This window comes from Haplochromis burtoni, unplaced genomic scaffold, assembly GCF_018398535.1.
Source record: "Haplochromis burtoni strain Fernald_Lab_line unplaced genomic scaffold, NCSU_Asbu1 Contig_101, whole genome shotgun sequence".
Lineage (NCBI taxonomy): Eukaryota > Metazoa > Chordata > Actinopteri > Cichliformes > Cichlidae > Haplochromis > Haplochromis burtoni.
In genome coordinates this window covers 89,068-107,752 of record NW_024582462.1, presented here as the reverse complement: position 1 = coordinate 107,752, position 18,685 = coordinate 89,068, and the positions used below count along the sequence as shown (strand labels likewise).

Sequence of the window (18,685 nt, the reverse complement as noted above, 5' to 3'; positions counted from 1 at the left end):
TTGACACGAATACACCTGCCTCCTTGTGTTTCATTCCACATTTCAGACCGCATTGTTGATTTGGTCGCTCAAGTTTTTATTACCTCTCCAACAGCCCGCCCACCCACCATAACGATGTCCTCCCTCCCTCGCTCTGACGTCCGTTTGGACCACACCTGGAATCAACCCCAGAACTTTTATCTGTTTAATCTGTCGTGAAATAATAAAGGGATGTTTTTCAATTATGTCCAATAACTTCTGAGCCTCTGAAAGCAGAGAACTATATATAAAAATGGGTGTACTTCCTAAACTGTTAATGAACCCCTTGAATCAACGCTTAAAGTCTGCACTTCAATCACATCTTGATTGTTTGATTTCAAACACTGTGGCGGTGTGGAGAGGCAAATTCCCAAAACACACACAAAAATAGTGCCAGTGTCTAAAAACTATAGCTACTGATAATCTCTGCACTTTTCTCACATGTTTCCTCTCAGAGGAGGAGGAAGTGGTGGAACACTGAGGAGGTAGGTGGGCTATCTCGCTAAGTAATGTATGAGATTAGTAGTAGCTATATATATATATATATATAATGAGCAGTGTGTGCTGTGCTTAGGTGAGTGCCGGACAGCAGCGCCCGCACTCACCTGGCAGTCAATAACACAGTCAGCATTCCAGACAGCAATTCCAGACAGCTAATTGCAAGTTGTCATGGAGAATTTCAGGCTATTAAAATAGGTTGAGGGCGGCGTGAGAGGTAACGAGGAGGAGGTGGTGGTGGGAGGGGTGGGGTTTACATCCCAGTTCCAATTACCAGTAAATCACTGTCTTGAATGAGTTGAAAGTATGGAGAAGAGCGTGGCTGTGACAGACGAGGATAGATGTAGACAACGAGAAAGAGGGAGAAATGGAGTGAGAAGGTGAGAAAGGAAAAAAAAGACAAAGGCCGATAGTGTTCTCGTCGGCTTCAATTAGCGCAGGTGTCTATCAGAGGCTCGCAGGCGCTTTCTCACCTGGTGAGGAACTCGACAACAGCATCACCGAGGAACTCCAGTCTCTCGTTGTGATTGATCCTAGAGATGGGGAGGAGACGAAAGGAAAGGCGGAGATGTTAGGACATTAGAAGAGGTAGCAGGAGAGATGGGCTTCTCACACAACTCTCACACACACTCTCCACACACACACACACACACACACACTCTCACACACACACACACACTCACACTTCACACACACACACACACAACACACACACACAACACACACAACCTACCACCTGCTAAATCCCTTGCTTTCACAGTTAAAGTTAATTTTCTTGTCAGCAGGCCTGCCGGGTATATTAATCACAAGAATCGTCCCTTTGATTGCTCCTGTGGTCAGTGATAGCATGAACAGATATGTGCCCGCAGGCAGCCTACCTGGAAGGGGAGGGGTCATCCTGTCCCAGACGAGACATGATGTTAATCAATGTGTTGATTCCTGCGAAAAAAAATTTAAAAATCCCCGGGATGGTAGGGTTAGAGTGGCCTGATAAAAACGACTGGTCATTTTTAGAGTAGGAAAACATTGAAATAAAGACCTTTTTTCCTCATGTACATGTGGTGGACCTTCCTGTCGCCATATTTGGGCTGGCGGATGCCGCAGTTGGACAGCGAGTTGCGGGCGTGGTCGGGATTCATGCCAAAGTTGAGGTGATGGCTGGGGTGAGTTAAGGCCAGCTGAAAGAGAGGAAACGTTCGTTGATTAACAAACGGGGATATTTTGAACACTTTGTATACCCACAGGAAGTTGCTGTCACACTTTGAAAATCTGACTGGGATGTTATCTGAAATACTTCTACGTAGTTTGTGTCAGGAGGTCCTCCGTTTTGGATAAAAAAATACCTGTAGTGCGCTCCAATTTGGACAATTATGCATATTATTAGTTCCTTGTGCAGTTCTGCAGAGTTCCAGGGTGTTTATTATTTGTCCAACACATGAATGCCCCTCCCTGAGAAACATCTGCCAGAGGTTTCTTTCTGGAAAAGGGGAGTTTTTCCTCCCCACTAAAGCCAAGTGCCTATTTGGCGGCAAGGTGTCATGTGATTGTCTGTTGAATTGAACTGATTTGAAAAAGTTCTCAATATCTTTCGCAAACATTTTCAGCATACTTGCAGCATGATCACGAGATCTATTTCAATGGTCTCACAGGGTGATGATCATTATTTAATACACATACAAGTGTTGAGCAGTCTCTCCATTTCAGAGCTAAAATTGCAACTAGTGAAGTCGAGAAACGTGCAGTTTTCCACACTCTGCATTTTGACCGTCACAAGTAACCCATGCAGTACTTGTAAAAGCACTTCATGAAGTTGTACCCGACCGCGTGAATGCTCTTAGAAGCATGTTACAGTTTGGCATCTGTGAGTGTGCTTGGGTGCAAGTCACGTGAATTTCGTCACCAGACAACGATCACAAGGCTCTGAGCGGGCATCGACAAGCCTGCTGCTTTTTAATGATCGCACAGATTTATCTGCAGAGGTGCCAGCCTACAACGCAGGACCTACGCAGGCACCTTTTAGTCGGACTTATCAAAGACTTAAACAAAGAGTAACGTGACTGACTACTCATCCGTGGTGTCTCCAGCTGTCTGTGTCCACAACTAGAATATAATAGCCGCTTTACAATTCCCTCGTCTCTGAGTCTGCTAGGGTCCAAGTGACATAAATTTCATCATCAGACAGCAAGCGTGAGGCTCTGCCGTTTTTTTGTGACTGGCAGACTCGTCCACAGAGACTTTGCATTACAATACACCAACTACGCTGCGCCCATCAGACAGACTTCAAAGGAGAATAACAGGAATGACTGCTGACCTGAGGTCTACAGCTGTCTGTGTTAAAATAGCAAGTCTAAGTATGGTAGTAGCAATTTGAAACATATTTGTTTGATGTAAGCAGTGGTTCTGACTGTATAGAGCAGACAGACAGAACATGTGATGTCCATTCACTGGCTGTGATATGTCACCAGACTGTTACCTAAGCAATCCTCACATGCACGCTATCAGGCATCACACGGGGGAGCTGCTCGTTAAAGGCCATTTAATGTCTGATCTTTTGAGTCCTGTTTGGTCTAGAAGAGTTTAGGCTGCAGTGCATGCGTAAAAACAGCTTTCTTTGCAACCAGGAAGGTCACCTATATATATGAGATGGAGTCTGCATTACTGCCGACTAAGGTAGTAATTTCTAAAAGGCCAAACGCTACAGTGGAAAGCGTTGAAGCACTGACCCATGCTGGCTGTTTAAACACAAGCCCTTGTGTGGCTACAACTTATATGCAGTAATCATTCAAGTACATATAGTTTCAATCAATCAAATAATAGAGAACGAGGCGTTGTTTCTTTTTTCTGCTTAAAATTAGATCCCGGCCAGCAGACACCAGCAGGTCATAAAAACAAATCAAGGCCAAAATCAAGATCAAACTTCCAAATAAACAGCTCTAACTAGGACGACCGCGCTCAATACGCAATCGCATGGAAAAACAGTTTAAATGAGGGAGCCACACTCCATGAAGAGGATCTCAGACAAGCTGCCAGAGGCAAGCACCAGCAAAGAAAGGAGAGAGTCCCGTATTCGAGCACCTCACATCAATGCCCACACTGCGAGAACGTTAACGGTTCCAGAATTGGCCTCTTCAGCCAATTAAAGACCTAAAATAAGAACTACCCAAGAGGCGCACCATACTTGAGTTGTGAGTGTGCACCGATTACAGTATTCATCTGCATCCAGTGGCAAACATCCACTTATTGCTAATAGAATCAATGAGGTTGGAGGGATTTGGATTTTAATTAAATATTTTGACAGATAGCTTATCAACTATTGTTAAAAAAATAGAAGATAAGAACTGAAAGAATTAAGGCAATATACTCTAAAAGACTCAAACACTGCAACGCAAAAGAACTCCATAGTTGGACCAATGCTTTTATTCGGTATTGTGATTATAATGGTTGATGCAACAGGTCAGAGCCATTCACTTAATCCTCATCCTCCGCTGCAGGCTATTATCCTGTCCTTTAACAAAATGGAGGAAACCATGAGCTCCAAACAACTCCATCTGAAAGCGTCTTTGATTCAGTGTCCCAGATGGCAAAATGGTGAATAAAGCTAAGGCCATTTGCCAAATACAGCAAATGGATCACAGTAACATTACCAAGACAACGAGTGTGAGGTCACCTTTTGGCTCGTCACCAAAGTGAGACAGAAAAAAACAGCAATTCTGCAAAGTAGTTTTGGATCAGAATACTTGGGCGGCTTTCAAATGAATCTGAGCAAATTGCACGTTTCTTCTCATTTCATTCCAACTTGATTGTTTAAGAAAGTTAAAATCTATTTTAAAAAAAACAAAACACGCACAAACAGTACATCAAATATTTTTCATGACTCTTTTTCACAGCGCCAAACACTAAAATAAAAGCCACTAATTTTCCAAGGAGTTTAATTTACCTAACTTTTACAAAATATTCCAGTTGTAGTCAAATGCAGGACAATGCCAATGAGGCTTTAAGTTCCTGGTATATGCATTGCTCGAGTGTTTGGGCTGCTTAGGTCATGAGACTTTTTTTTTCAGTGATGCTATTTGCATTCTTAATGCATTTGTTGCTATTTTGCATTAGTGACTATATATATTGACATCTGAGCTGCCACTTGGGGGCAGAATAAAGGAATACGGGAAAAACAATTGACCTCCAGGTCGCTGTAGAACTGCCAAAAGCTGCAGTTCCTCTAGTGGCCTCTTGAGGTTGGTTCCAAAAGTCAGTCAATCCCAAAAGACTCCCAAGTTAAAAAGTCCAACTTTACAGGATCTCTATTAATCATATCGTCTGGCATACCAGCTGTATGGTTTATGACAGGGGTCGGCAACCTTGGGCACGCGTGCCACAGCCGGCATGCGAAGGGTTAACTGATGGCACGACACGCAGTGAATTAATCTGAGAAGGTGCATTAAAAAAAATTAAAAAATAAAAAATGGCCGGGCCAGAGGTGCACAGTGCAAATTAGCTCACATAGACACATTAGTTGTGCCACTTCTTAATGACGTATCTTCGCTAACAACCCAAACTACCAGATTCAACTTGTAATTGGCTAAAAATCACTTAGCCTACCGGTGAGAGGGACGTTGCTAGCTGGCAGTTTTAAAATGCAAGCGATGTTGAAATTTCCACATTCCGATACTTCAAATACTTCAGGAGCTGTCCGCTCAGCGCAGCATCAGCACCACTGAAATAAACGGATACATCCGTAGACTTGAGACAGAACTCACAATGCGTTTTGTGGACTTTCAGGTTTATGGACCAATGTTTTCTTTTCTGATCAAACCAGAACGCTTTAATGAGCAGCTGGGTTTGTCTCGCATTAAACTGGCTGGACACAGAGGACATCGAAATGCAGCTGATAGAACTGAAAAGCTCGACACTATGGGGGTCAAAGTTTGGAGAACTACTAACGCAGCTGGAATCCACAGCTGTGCGTGTTCATGGAGCTTGCATTTTCACCTGCTGGACATCACTACCTGACAAGTTTAACTGTCTTCAGAACATTGCAGAGGCCTTATTGACAGTATTTGGCTCTACATATCTGTGTGAGCAGATTTTCTCTCACATGAGTGTCCTCAGGTAGCCGTCTGAATGCTGGACACTCGGAGACCTGTGTCTCTGAGTGGGAGACCAGAGATCACATTAACATGTCCATCCCTGTATTAACAAATCATGCCCATATTGGCCCAGTTTATTTTTCTTATCATTGTTGTGAGGAGACCATAAATAGCATTTGCTGTTATGGAGTTCTTGTTATGAATAAAAAGTGTCTTTTTTGTTTCAAAATACTGATACTTTAACATCTGCGACAAATATACAGTGGCTTGCAAAAGTATTCGGCCCCCTTGAACTTTTCCACATTTTGTCACATTACAGCCACAAACATGAATCAATTTTATTGGAATTCCACGTGAAAGACCAACACAAAGTGGTGCACACGTGAGAAGTGGAACGAAAATCATACATGATTCCAAACATTTTTTACAAATAAATAACTGCAAAGTGGGGTGTGCGTAATTATTCAGCCCCCTTTGGTCTGAGTGCAGTCAGTTGCCCATAGACATTGCCTGATGAGTGCTAATGACTAAATAGAGTGCACCTGTGTGTAATCTAATGTCAGTACAAATACAGCTGCTCTGTGACGGCCTCAGAGGTTGTCTAAGAGAATATTGGGAGCAACAACACCATGAAGTCCAAAGAACACACCAGACAGGTCAGGGATAAAGTTATTGAGAAATTTAAAGCAGGCTTAGGCTACAAAAAGATTTCCCAAGCCTTGAACATCCCACGGAGCACTGTTCAAGCATCATTCAGAAATGGAAGGAGTATGGCACAACTGTAAACCTACCAAGACAAGGCCGTCCACCTAAACTCACAGGCCGAACAAGGAGAGCGCTGATCAGAAATGCAGCCAAGAGGCCCATGGTGACTCTGGACGAGCTGCAGAGATCTACAGCTCAGGTGGGGGAATCTGTCCATAGGACAACTATTAGTCGTGCACTGCACAAAGTTGGCCTTTATGGAAGAGTGGCAAGAAGAAAGCCATTGTTAACAGAAAACCATAAGAAGTCCCGTTTGCAGTTTGCCACAAGCCATGTGGGGGACACAGCAAACATGTGGAAGAAGCGTGCTCTGGTCAGATGAGACCAAAATGGAACTTTTTGGCCAAAATGCAAAACGCTATGTGTGGCGGAAAACTAACACTGCACATCACTCTGAACACACCATCCCCACTGTCAAATATGGTGGTGGCAGCATCATGCTCTGGGGGTGCTTCTCTTCAGCAGGGACAGGGAAGCTGGTCAGAGTTGATGGGAAGATGGATGGAGCCAAATACAGGGCAATCTTGGAAGAAAACCTCTTGGAGTCTGCAAAAGACTTGAGACTGGGGCGGAGGTTCACCTTCCAGCAGGACAACGACCCTAAACATAAAGCCAGGGCAACAATGGAATGGTTTAAAACAAAACATATCCATGTGTTAGAATGGCCCAGTCAAAGTCCAGATCTAAATCCAATCGAGAATCTGTGGCAAGATCTGAAAACTGCTGTTCACAAACGCTGTCCATCTAATCTGACTGAGCTGGAGCTGTTTTGCAAAGAAGAATGGGCAAAGATTTCAGTCTGTAGATGTGCAAAGCTGGTAGAGACAGACCCTAAAAGACTGGCAGCTGGAATTGCAGCAAAAGGTGGTTCTACAAAGTATTGACTCAGGGGGCTGAATAATTACGCACACCCCACTTTGCAGTTATTTATTTGTAAAATGTTTGGAATCATGTATGATTTTCGTTCCACTTCTCACGTGTGCACCACTTTGTGTTGGTCTTTCACGTGGAATTCCAATAAAATTGATTCATGTTTGTGGCTGTAATGTGACAAAATGTGGAAAAGTTCAAGGGGGCCGAATACTTTTGCAAGCCACTGTAAATTCTATAAAGTGTTCTATATTAGTGTGTAACTGTTCATACTAGAGCGTTATTAAATTTATTGCTAATGCAATCATATGGCACATTGACTTCTGAGGAAATTTTAATGGCACTATTAGATAGAAGGTTGCTACCCCTGGTTTATGAATAGTGAGAAGTCTTGAACAAAGCTCAAAGAAGTCCAGTCAGTTTCACAAACTTCACAAATAGGTCAAGTTTTGTTTTTTGTTGTTTTTTTTAACTCATCCATTTGGATTTTAGGAGGACTTAAAGGTTAGGGAAATGGCCAATTTGACTCCCAGATGGACTGACCTTGGCAGATGCAGCCAGCAACTGTCTGCTAGGCCTCAACTCAGTTATCCCAAGTTAATGAACTATACCATTTGTATGCAATTTGGAGCATTATATTTGAGTTCGTAAATAGTGTGGCTTGCGTTGTTGAACAGCCCATGTAAGAAGTTCTCTAAAGTTGTCAAATTTCTACTGTTAAGACCTCAATTTATTTTATATACACTCTGCCTGCTCAGGAGAAAGAAAGAAGTAGTATGCAAGAGCTACAATGTACAAACACTAACAAAAGCTGTCCTTTGGCATTCGTAAGTGCTTCTTGTGTCCTTGTTTGCTTTTTACTGTCTTATGTGTCTTTTCCACTTTGTAACCACAGATTTAAAAAGACAGGCATCAAAGTCATAGATGAGATCAATTGGCATTCCTGTTTTAGGCTTCTACTAAAGTAGAATGATGTTTCCAGTTCATTGGAAATATGGATAAAATCCTACTGTATCCTAAAGGGCTCACATTTATTTAGAAGACGATGAATCAAGTTAGTTCTAAATAAAATAAATAATTGTTGTTTCCAAAAAAAAAAAAAAAAAAAATCAATTTATATACAACATAAAATGAACAATTTCAATAAAGCTACTTTTGGTTTCTTCCTTATTCACAAGGTGCCGCCACAGCTCCACATGCTTGATTTGGCAGATTCTTTATGACAGCTAAAATCCAGGGGAATTTGTCTTCCCCAGAAAAGAAGCAGCTGGTTTTGGCCATCTATCACCTCTACTGGATGGCTGCAAATGCATGAAATCCAAACGGTGCACACCATAAAGTGGCCCGGGTTGCTGTGAAAACTATTGTACTGCAATCAAGAGTTCTCAAAATAATAAAACATTGAACTGTATCTGGACCATTTCTGTTAAAAAACATAATGAAAATTGAGGAAGATGGTTCAACATTTCTGGGCTAGAGCTCCACAGGACTCCATTTATTCTAGACTCTCTCTTTAGTATTTATAAATTCTTTGCAGACAACAACGCAATACCACAAATACGCTTTTACAAAGGGCAAGTGCAGCGCACAGTGAGCAACAAAAGCCAAACTGACAGCATTTAGACATCAACAACATGACCAAAACCTCCCGAGGCCTGGTGTAAAATCTCCACAGAGTCTGATTTCCATTTACCATCCTGGACTTAGACTGACTAATTGACTAATTACCAACTGTAACACCAGAAAAGCAGCCTAATAATGCTGGATGGAGGAGAAAGAGGGGAGGTAGCTCTACTTAGGTGAGCTGCTAAGAGAGAAAAAGGATTCCTCTTCTTTCTCACAGAGAAAGTTGTTTGCATGAAAATTAATGACTAAAACTTTCAAACCTGTAAAGAGAGCCAAAAGTGGGAATTTAAAGTAAAGCAACCCTGAAGGAAACGCATTAGTCGACATTCAGCTTTGTTTGAAAAAAGGACAAAAACCGCTGTGCCTAGAAAGACTGCCGCAGCTGAACATCTCAAACTCGCTGAGGGAAGAAAAAGGGAAAAGATAGGGCTCAGTAGGATATGTCAAGCCTTTATCAATCTTACATTAGGAGAATGTTAATCTCAGCCCAGAAAAAATAAAAAGACTCCAACTACTCCTTCCCCTGGGCTTGCTTTTCAAAATGCTTGTCTCCTTTCAGCCAACTTCAAATCAATTTCAAGCTCCAATGAGATATATATGTAAAACGTTAACAGAGAGGTTTCAATATTTATAGTTGCTCAAGAGGCCTTCAGCTTTGTAGCCCTGAACACAGAAACGACAAATTCAACAGCATCTGTTATTTTTTTCTTCCCTGGTTAAGAGTAACAGCATTCTGAGGGAGGTGGGTAAAAAAAAAGTCAGTTATTTGACATGACACAAACAGAAATCAAGCAATTCTCAGCACCGCGTTGACACTTTGATGAGAAAAAAATAAAAATATAAGTAAAAACAACCCACCATGTCTACATCCAATCTCACCTCCCCCATTGTGTGATGTCAAACACCAGTCAATGACTGCCTACTACACAGCCTGAACTACGGTGCTGGGCCCTCTAAAGAAAAAAAGTATGAAACAAAATACACGAGTAAACACTGCAGATCCCTCACTGCTAAGAACAACAACCAACAGCAGTGATTCTGTGGACAGGATTGACGTCTGCAACTGTTCCTGTCAAGATAATGACTCCGTTAAGTATTGGAGTGATTCGGCTTTAGCGATCGCTGCCTCGGCTGCTGCTCGACCGCCTTTGGCTAAACGGAAATAAACATCATCGCTCAGCTGAGAGCAGAGGACCTGACTGGAAAGGGTGCCGCTCGTGCACCCGCGTGCAGGGAAAACCGATGGGCCGATCTGCCTGCTTGGCAAACACAATGATGTAATTACTCTGTACAGCTTTATTTAAAATAGTGCATGGATAAAAACCAGGCTTTAAAGGTTAAAGAAAAAAACAGCGAAAAAAAAAGGGGTTGAGGATATAAAACAGAGTTACCATTACGTTGATGGATGTTCACGACACAAGTCAAAGCTTGAGCAAAGAGATTCTGTCCATCAGAAATCCTTAATACATAATCCAGTTTGTGGCGTTTTAAAGATTTGACAGCCATAACGAGGCAACAGCTTTGGTTGTATGCTTTGGATATTTGTGAAGAACAAAAGAGAATATTGGAGATCTGTTCTGAATGATGGCCGTTTAGCCACATGATGACAGCTTGGCTTTCAGTTCTTTGAGAATATAACCGCGCTCGTTATCACGTCCTTCACATAATGAAACACTTAGCGAATCGCCTTTCATTCATTTCTTATGGAAATATTGGTGAGAACAGGTTAACTCTTGTGTGGAAATAATCTTTTAGGAGGCACAGATGAATATTATAAAATAGGCACATTTGTTATGGAAATATCAAGAAGCGAGAGGAACACGCGTTTCATAGTTTCCCCTCCTGCTACACACAATCACATCAAACCATTCTCCATCCAGTGTTTCCCATCAGCGGCTGCTGAATGCTTCATGGAAAAGGTGTGCCTTCACTAACACTTAAAAACTGTCACACTTGACCCATGTCTGAGATCGCCAGGAAGGTTATTTCGGAGTTATGGTGCAATGGCGGCAGAAAGGAAAGTTGGACCGCCCCTTTTTGTACAAGCTTCGATTGTGGTGGGAGAGAAAGAGACGCAGCCCTTAAGGATCATGAAGGAGAACATGGATGCAGCATATCTATCACTTATGCAGGTGCAAAGCCATGCAGAGTCATGTGATTTTTGTCCCACTCAACAATGTGACTGAAGCATTCTGGGCTCGTTGTAAATTAGACTTGACTAACTGCACTGCATCACAATACTGATACAGTCTTTTACCAACATGCCATGAGGGTTTAATCTATAAAGATTTTGTCTCTGAACAACTTCGCTCACTAAGTAGAAGCTCATTAATTTCTAAAAATGTAGGATCAGGCTTGAACAGAGTTATGTTTGATTCGTTATTTTTGCAAGGGATTACAAAGACATAGACGCATGTTGAAACAGCTTAGGTTTTATTGATTTCTTTGATTTGGAAGCTCCCACAGACCCCGCGGCTCTTTGAGGACTTAGCCTTCAATTGGTGTTGTATTTAAATCTGTTTGTTAAGTAACTAATGCGTTTGATTCAATTAATTCCAATCTGGTTGTTGGTGTTACCCCCGTTTTCATCCTGCTGAGTGAGAACTCCAACGCTGGCATCTTCCTCGCCTCCATACAGCTGGCCAATCACAGAATGGAGTGGGAGTGAATATCGGATGGATTGTTAGAAAGGTACAGAAATGGTTCGATACAACCCTTCTCCAATTTAACCCCGGGCATGTGTGGGAGAAGGAGGTTTCCAGAGCGAGCCTTCCAACAAGCAGTTCTGATGAACCACAGCGGGGCACACCACATGGAGACTGCAAGAACTGTAAGAGATCCACTTGGGCTCCTTGTATTTTCTCAGACAACTTTATGATAGGGGAGTGGACAATATTAGGCCAGTTTAAGAGTTAACAGTTCTCTCAGTCTCTTCACTAATACATAATGCAAACTATATCCATTGCAAACCACCTTTGCACTGCAAGCGGTGCTCTCCATCACAGTGAATCGAAGAATGTAAACATCAGGCAGGCGCAGTAGTCTTCAAGATGAATCATTCGTACAATATATCTGTCTCGTGTTGTGGTAGTTGTATCAATCAGTCAAATCAGACAATAAACTAGAAATATAAAACTATAGCCTTAGGTACTGGTTCAGATTAAGCGGCTGAAAAATGAAGCAAACTGGCTATAGTTTTTCCCTCAAAGTGAGTCAATCGCAATCGACTCACGGTGTCTGAACGTACCCAGCTTCACAGCACAAATAAACACGTTTACAGCCAGTTTTTTTTTTAAAAAACAGAACAAAACAAAACAGATATTTTCTTACACAACAAGTCTGAGTGGGATGTATTTTAAATAACCCATTGACCTAGATAACTGAGTTAAGGGCGTGGTCACATTGATTGACAGGTGTCTTGACAAATGGAGCTGAAAGATATCTCTTAGGCCTCTTCCACTGCTTTGAGTAATTAAACTGGACCTCTTCCATGTGTGGGTGATTTTGATCCATTTCCAAGCATTTTTCAAGTTATTTGACTCATTTTATGGTTTGCTATTTGACACAAAGCATTTGAGTAGTGTGTGCTTTGGTTCTGGTGAGTGAAAATCTAGTATTCTACTAGCCTGTTGGTTAAATATACCTACATACTGTCAGGATGAAATATTATATTTCAGGTGTTAGCATAAGCACATAATAATGATTATGAATAGTAACAGTAAAATAATATTTCATCCCGACAATACCTACCTACATACATATATATGGATTGTCTGAGTAAAGATTTAGTTTGCCAAACTTTGGTATAGTCTGTCTAAAACATTTCTTTAAATTAATTCTTTAAAACAAAATAAAAATAAAATATCCCTAAAAATGGATTTGTTAAGGTTTCTGAAAAACCTAAAAATATTTATGCAGTCTTGAGATTCTTTTTCGGGCATTTCAACCATGAGAAACCCACAATCAAGTGACCTGAATAGCTCTCACAGCGGGGCAATATCTTACAGAGGTTTCACACTTTAGGTCCAGGTATGTTAACGACCCATTCCTTTATGTCACACCTTGGCTTTTGACTGCGATGACTCGCGTGATTAATTGTGAGTCAACGACCATCAGGACTACCTTCAAATGGGCCAACCCCCAGTAGGGATTAAATACCCGTACCTTTTCACCAATTTGAAATGAAGATGTCTTGGATGAGAGATGAAACATCTTTACAACCTGATAGAAGTCCAGCTGCTTTTTTTTTTAAGCACTCAAGACTACAATGTCTTGGATGACTGAAAACCTAAGCTTGAGTGTGACATTCTAGCATGTATGTTATAACTTTGATTGCACTGAGCTAACCAAATCTGCTAGCTAGTTAGCTGAAAATGTAAGCACTCGGGACTTTCTAAAATGATCACACATTGGGCTCCAAAAGCAGCAAAAATGCTAAATTTTTACCTTCACAACAGTACTTCACAAAGAAATGGGTGATGTCAAGCTGACTACACCTATTCTCAAGCCTTAGCCAATAACAGCAATCAACCCTTTCAATTCCAATATTAAAAAACATCTGGCTCCAAACACCCAACCTGGCGGCCATATTGGATTGTCAGAATTCGGAAAGGTCTTGTATACATGGGTCCAATTCACGCTACATTTTAGCTACTGTTAACAGTTAGTTCCATATTGTAGTTCATGTGTACAGTAACCACAAAAGTCCTGGCATTAAATAAATACTGTATCATTCTAATATCCAGCATACAGTACATAGCACTAGCAATATTTTATTTTATAAAATGAAAAACTCAGGTATTCAACCTGAAACAAAAGAAAACATTCAAAGCATGTGAAACTGTATTCCCAACTGAATCAAATGGACACCTCAATCACATGGATGGTAATGTGTCGCCATGAAAACAAATAAAATACCCCAGTACACAGAGTCACAGTCGTATTCACAGGGGCACACAAACAAAAGCATGCAATATCAGAGCCAGGGCTGTGGACTTGTACAGTTAAATTATTGAGATGCTCTGTGATGCCTCTCATTCTGTCAGCATGGGTCAAAAGCGAGGAACGAGGATGAAGCAACAGGGGGCTGGGTGGGATTATGAGGGTCTGTTGGATGTGGGGATGCGGGAGCATGTGGCGACCATGAACACATGTCTCTCCAACCCTGCCCCGCCCCTCCTAAGTTTTAAATGTTAAATGTTTAACGGGGAGGCTCTCAGAAGAGGAGCTTCAAAGGGCCCAGGCTCCACTGCAGTCGGGCGGGGGGGAAGTGCAGAGTGCAGAGGCTCCCGCTCTCAGGCTGGGTTTTTGTCAGTTGCCTCATGCCGGGATCACATTGCCTTTCTCTACTGCATAAGCAGGTATGTTGCTGCACAGAGAATCAAAAGATGTTTCATGGCTTCGCCGACTGAGTTTACTATGGTGAATGTACATCAGCAACATTTATTCTCCTTACAATTTGGATTTACAGATAAGCGTTCATTAAACATTATAGAGAATGAGCTGAAAACAAGCATCGATTGCACCCAGCTCTTCTCAGATGATAAGCCGCTTTCATCTCTTATGAAAAAAGGGAAATAAATTCTCATTCCTTTAACAGGAGTACAGCTCATTACTCTACATAGATGGAACAAGAAAAGCCATTCACAAATACATATTCAACTGCTCCAAACCCAGACAGACCACTGAAGTCTGGCTCCTCATTGGAGAAATACTCACTATAGCCTTCAACATGAGGATTTAAAGACTGTAGGCAAGTATATATGATGACCTGTGAGTCAGTCTAGTCTATATTTAAAGATCCTGAAAAGCATTTTCATGAAGCACTTCTGTTTTTGTTTCGGATTTGAAGTGTGAAATGTAATTAATATTTATAGTATTATTCCAGGGTTTTCTTCCCATGCTGGTGCTGTGCATAGAAATGAGCCTAATAAAGTGTGTTAAGTTGGTATAATTCTACATGTCAGGCTGGCTCAAGGACTTAAGGAGTGAAACAAATATGTAAAATTAATGAGATGAAATGCAGATAAAACAAAAATAACTATATTAATAATAATAATAATAATTATAATAATAATCACTGTCAGCCCAAAAACTAGGAAGTGGCGATACATTTGTTGATCCATATGCAGTGCAACCACGTCATGCGCACACTTTTCTTGGTGCGAAAAGAACAAACTCGCCAGTTTGAGATTATTTTTGTTTTATGCCACAAACCAAGCTGATAGACCCAAATGAAGCAGTCAGGTGAAGGACACCTTGCACCTCTACATGAAGAAACAGGTGAGGATGAACAGATGCTTTTAAATTATCACCTCCAATGTGTGGTAGCGTCAGTTCACGGTAGAACCGCTGAGGGGGTCATTTTGATCCCTTGGCTTTTTTAAAAATCATGTAACCACATCATCTCATATTTCACAACTTTTCCTAAAGTAGGTGGTTTAATTTAAGTTTTTAGAAAGATAATATGTGATGTGGGGGATAAAAAAATAAAGAATTCATGATTACTTGTACCTAGAATCACTGAGGACGTCATCTTGACGCCACAGAAAATGATGTAAAACAACAGATGTGGTATTGCTTAGCAACACAAATTTTAATATGACGCCTGCTGTAACGTGAGACACAGCTAGATAGCTGTGATTGATAAATAAATACATAGGGCACTGTAGTTAGGTAAAAGATGATTAATAACTGCAGGGCTGATGGGATGTTGGCCTGGGTCAGAGGGAAAAGTGTGGCGTACCGGGCGGGTTGCTGGCTGTCAGGGCAGTGGGGGAACCGTAGCTGAACTGAACAGAGTGTGGAGAACCAATCTGAGCAAATACAGAGTGAAATCCTGAGCAAATTAGCTAAATCTGATGGTTATAGGGCCTCAGGAGGAGAGCTGAGGGGCTAAAGTGCAGGCAGATTAGGATGGTCTGATAAACTTTAACAAATCTATTAAAACGTGTTTCTTATTCTGTTTTAGTTGTTTTTTTCAGTATCTTTTTTAGGGCATCTAACTACGGAGCCCTGCAAGGGACATTGGAGAAAAACAAAAATAAAGATGAACTTTTGCGAGATCTCGCAAAATAGGCCGCATCCTTCGCAGGTCGCATTTGAAGGCCGAGTCGGTGTATCCTTCGTGGCCCAACTGTTGCGGCCCTATCAGGGCCTCCTCCTGAAGGTGCTTGTGTGGGCGTGTCCTACAATCTCTTCTGCCTGAGGTGCCACCTTTCTCTTTTACACAGCTGACTCACATCAGTAATTAAAAGTATTTAAGCCCAGGGAGTGGTGAGCTCTGGGCCAGAGTGCCATGTGTTTTTGTGGTTTGCCGCTAGTGAGCTGCCCTCTCTTTTTGACTTATGTTTTACTTTACTGACCAACGCTTGAGTTTTGTTTGTTTCCTTAAATGGTGATAGCAGCTTGTCCGTCTCTTTTAGTTGAACATTAATAGAAACTTTAATAAAATTCTTTAATTTAACCATTTTGCCTCTGTCTCTTTTTTCTGACCTGGACACATTTTGTTATACTCCCCACCCCCTCATCGCCTAGACCCCTTTTAGGGGAACGTAACACCAACCTATCCCAGAATTCATAGCACGGCCCAGCCAACTATAGTTTCCAACAATGGCAGCAGCTACTTAGTTTTAATATTACTCTTTCTGCATCACAAAATAAACTTCTAACATATTTTCAGGCGTGAATGTAGCTGTGTAAAGTTCAAATATCTGCTCGGTTTATCAAGACATCACATATTTGCAAAAGTGCTCCGATGTTTTCGGAGACGTCTGTTACCCACCAGTTCGAAGCTGACCGGGAGGTCGAGGCCCACTAGAACCGCACTCCCGGCGCATCGTGCCTCAACCTCCCGGCCAGCTTCGAGCTGGCGGCCTCCGAAGGATGCGGCCTATTTTGCGAGATCTCACAAAGGTTCATCTTCATGTTTTCCCCTCCAATGTTCCTTGTGGGGCTCCGTATCTAACACCACTTCATCCAACATTCAATTTTACATTTTTTTGTAATCCTTCTACAATAATTAAATTGTTTAGATGTATAAGCTGCTGTTTTTGTTTAGTGAATGCTACTATATATTTTAAGATCTAAATCACTTGTAAAAGTACATATATTTCACATATATTTATAAATGAACAACTCAGCTTCTGTAAGAAATTACTGGTTTGTCATTGCTCTTGTTGTAATGCAGGGTCAAAACAAGCAACAAGCAAAGCTGGTGCTTTGGCATGCATTACGCAAGACTGACCAAACAATCCACAACAATTTGTTAGTCGTACTGAGGAGAAGCTCTGGCAGTCTGTGTGTACACCCTCCACTGCAGCTGAATCACAGACAGTGTTAAAGATGGATGGACTGTGGCTTCTGGGTCTGAAAAGTGAAGCCAATGCAGAAGAAACCTGCCTTAAACCTGCATTTTTTTTTTTTCATGGCCACCAAGGGATGAAAATTTCTCAGGTTGTATAGAAGTTTATGAGAAAACAGCACTCTGCTCCTTTGCTCTGTGACCTCAGTAAAAACTTAGCTGATGGTTTTTTGATCGCAGTGACTAGTCTCAGGTTATATTGATGATAATATTTAAACAACTGGCCACCCTGGATAATACAGGATTATCCAGGGTATGCTGACTGAGCGCAGTTTCATAGCCAGATCTTCTCTTTTGCTCATCACATGGTTACAACTTGCAATGCAACCAGTTCGCTTCCTTGTGTGTTGGTGTTTGTTCCATTCTCCTTGAAACAAACAATATGGTAGCCACTGTGCCAAAACTTTTATACCTATGCGTTCGACACAACTAAAGATAAATTATATTCAAAGCACACAAACCTTCTATCAAAGTACAATTCATTTGTAATGCAATCAAAGGGTGGGAGCTGATTCCGATCATGTTAAATGAGCGGACTGTCACAGGAAAACATTTATCTCATTAAATGTGATCATCCCATCCGAGTGGAGGCAAATGAGAAGTGACGGCGGATCTGAAACCCGCTCTGACTCGGAGCGGGGCTGTTTGAGCAGGCACCGCTGCACTCCTGCAGCCGTTCCGTCTGAATCTATCTGGGCGCAGAGTGTGTGTGAGTGCTGTGGGACATTAGGCGCTGCTGTGTGTGTGCTGTGGATGAGGAAAGTGTTTTAAGCCCAGCAATGATGGCTCCCTACTTGGGTCATTTCAGTCCCAGTAGTGGTGAACTGCTGACAGCCCTGGCTTTGTCCACACACAGATACACAGCGATGCCACTGTATTACCACCTCAATGGCAAGAATTGCAATGCAGGCAGGCAACAGGCGCTGCAGAAGCCTGTAGTGCGCGCTGCCTGTGAGCTGTTATGTATAAATGATTGTTTTTCTTTCCATCTGTGCGTCTTCTATGGGAGATGAAGGAGTTGAAGGAGAAAGGGGGAGGGACAGATCAATTAACATATCCCTAGAGAGACCAACCATTGAAGCTCAAATGGACATCTTCACGATGAAAGAGGCCGCAGCTTGTCAGCTACCGGCTGGCCTCGCAAGCCAGTGTTTCCTTTTTAGCGCTTGTAATGACAGGTCGTCATTATGCAAACGACAAAAAGGCCAATCATTGATCGATATGTGCAAAAACCACACACAAATGCTCTCAGACCACTGAGCAGTCTGGCACACAGACACACAGAGCCCTGAGCGAATCTTAATGCATCCTTCCCCTTTTTAACTATGTATAGGCTACAACACATTGATTTCTAATGTATCAGGTTATGACAGCTCTTCAATATTGCTGGAGGCAGCCGTGGAGCTCACTCTGAGAGCACACAGCTTGAGGCTGTGGACCTGACAGGGGAGAGCTGGCATTA

At 41.9% G+C, this 18,685-nt stretch overlaps 1 protein-coding gene across 5 annotated transcripts in view; it reads right to left on the bottom strand.

The window, feature by feature from the left end:
* drosha (drosha ribonuclease III) overlaps nucleotides 1-18,685 on the bottom strand; it is a 136,121-nt gene that overhangs the window by 76,711 nt on the left and 40,725 nt on the right. For 4 of the 5 annotated variants that reach the window (XM_042223091.1, XM_042223092.1, XM_042223090.1 and 1 more), the window contains 4 exons: nucleotides 1,556-1,694; nucleotides 1,395-1,455; nucleotides 1,253-1,303; nucleotides 990-1,049 (listed from right to left, as the gene is read on the bottom strand). In XM_042223091.1, the coding sequence (XP_042079025.1) occupies nucleotides 990-1,049; nucleotides 1,253-1,303; nucleotides 1,395-1,455; nucleotides 1,556-1,694 (311 nt within the window). The remainder of the gene's footprint in view (nucleotides 1-989; nucleotides 1,050-1,252; nucleotides 1,304-1,394; nucleotides 1,456-1,555; nucleotides 1,695-18,685) is intronic. The other variant, XM_042223093.1, reaches the window with a different exon arrangement.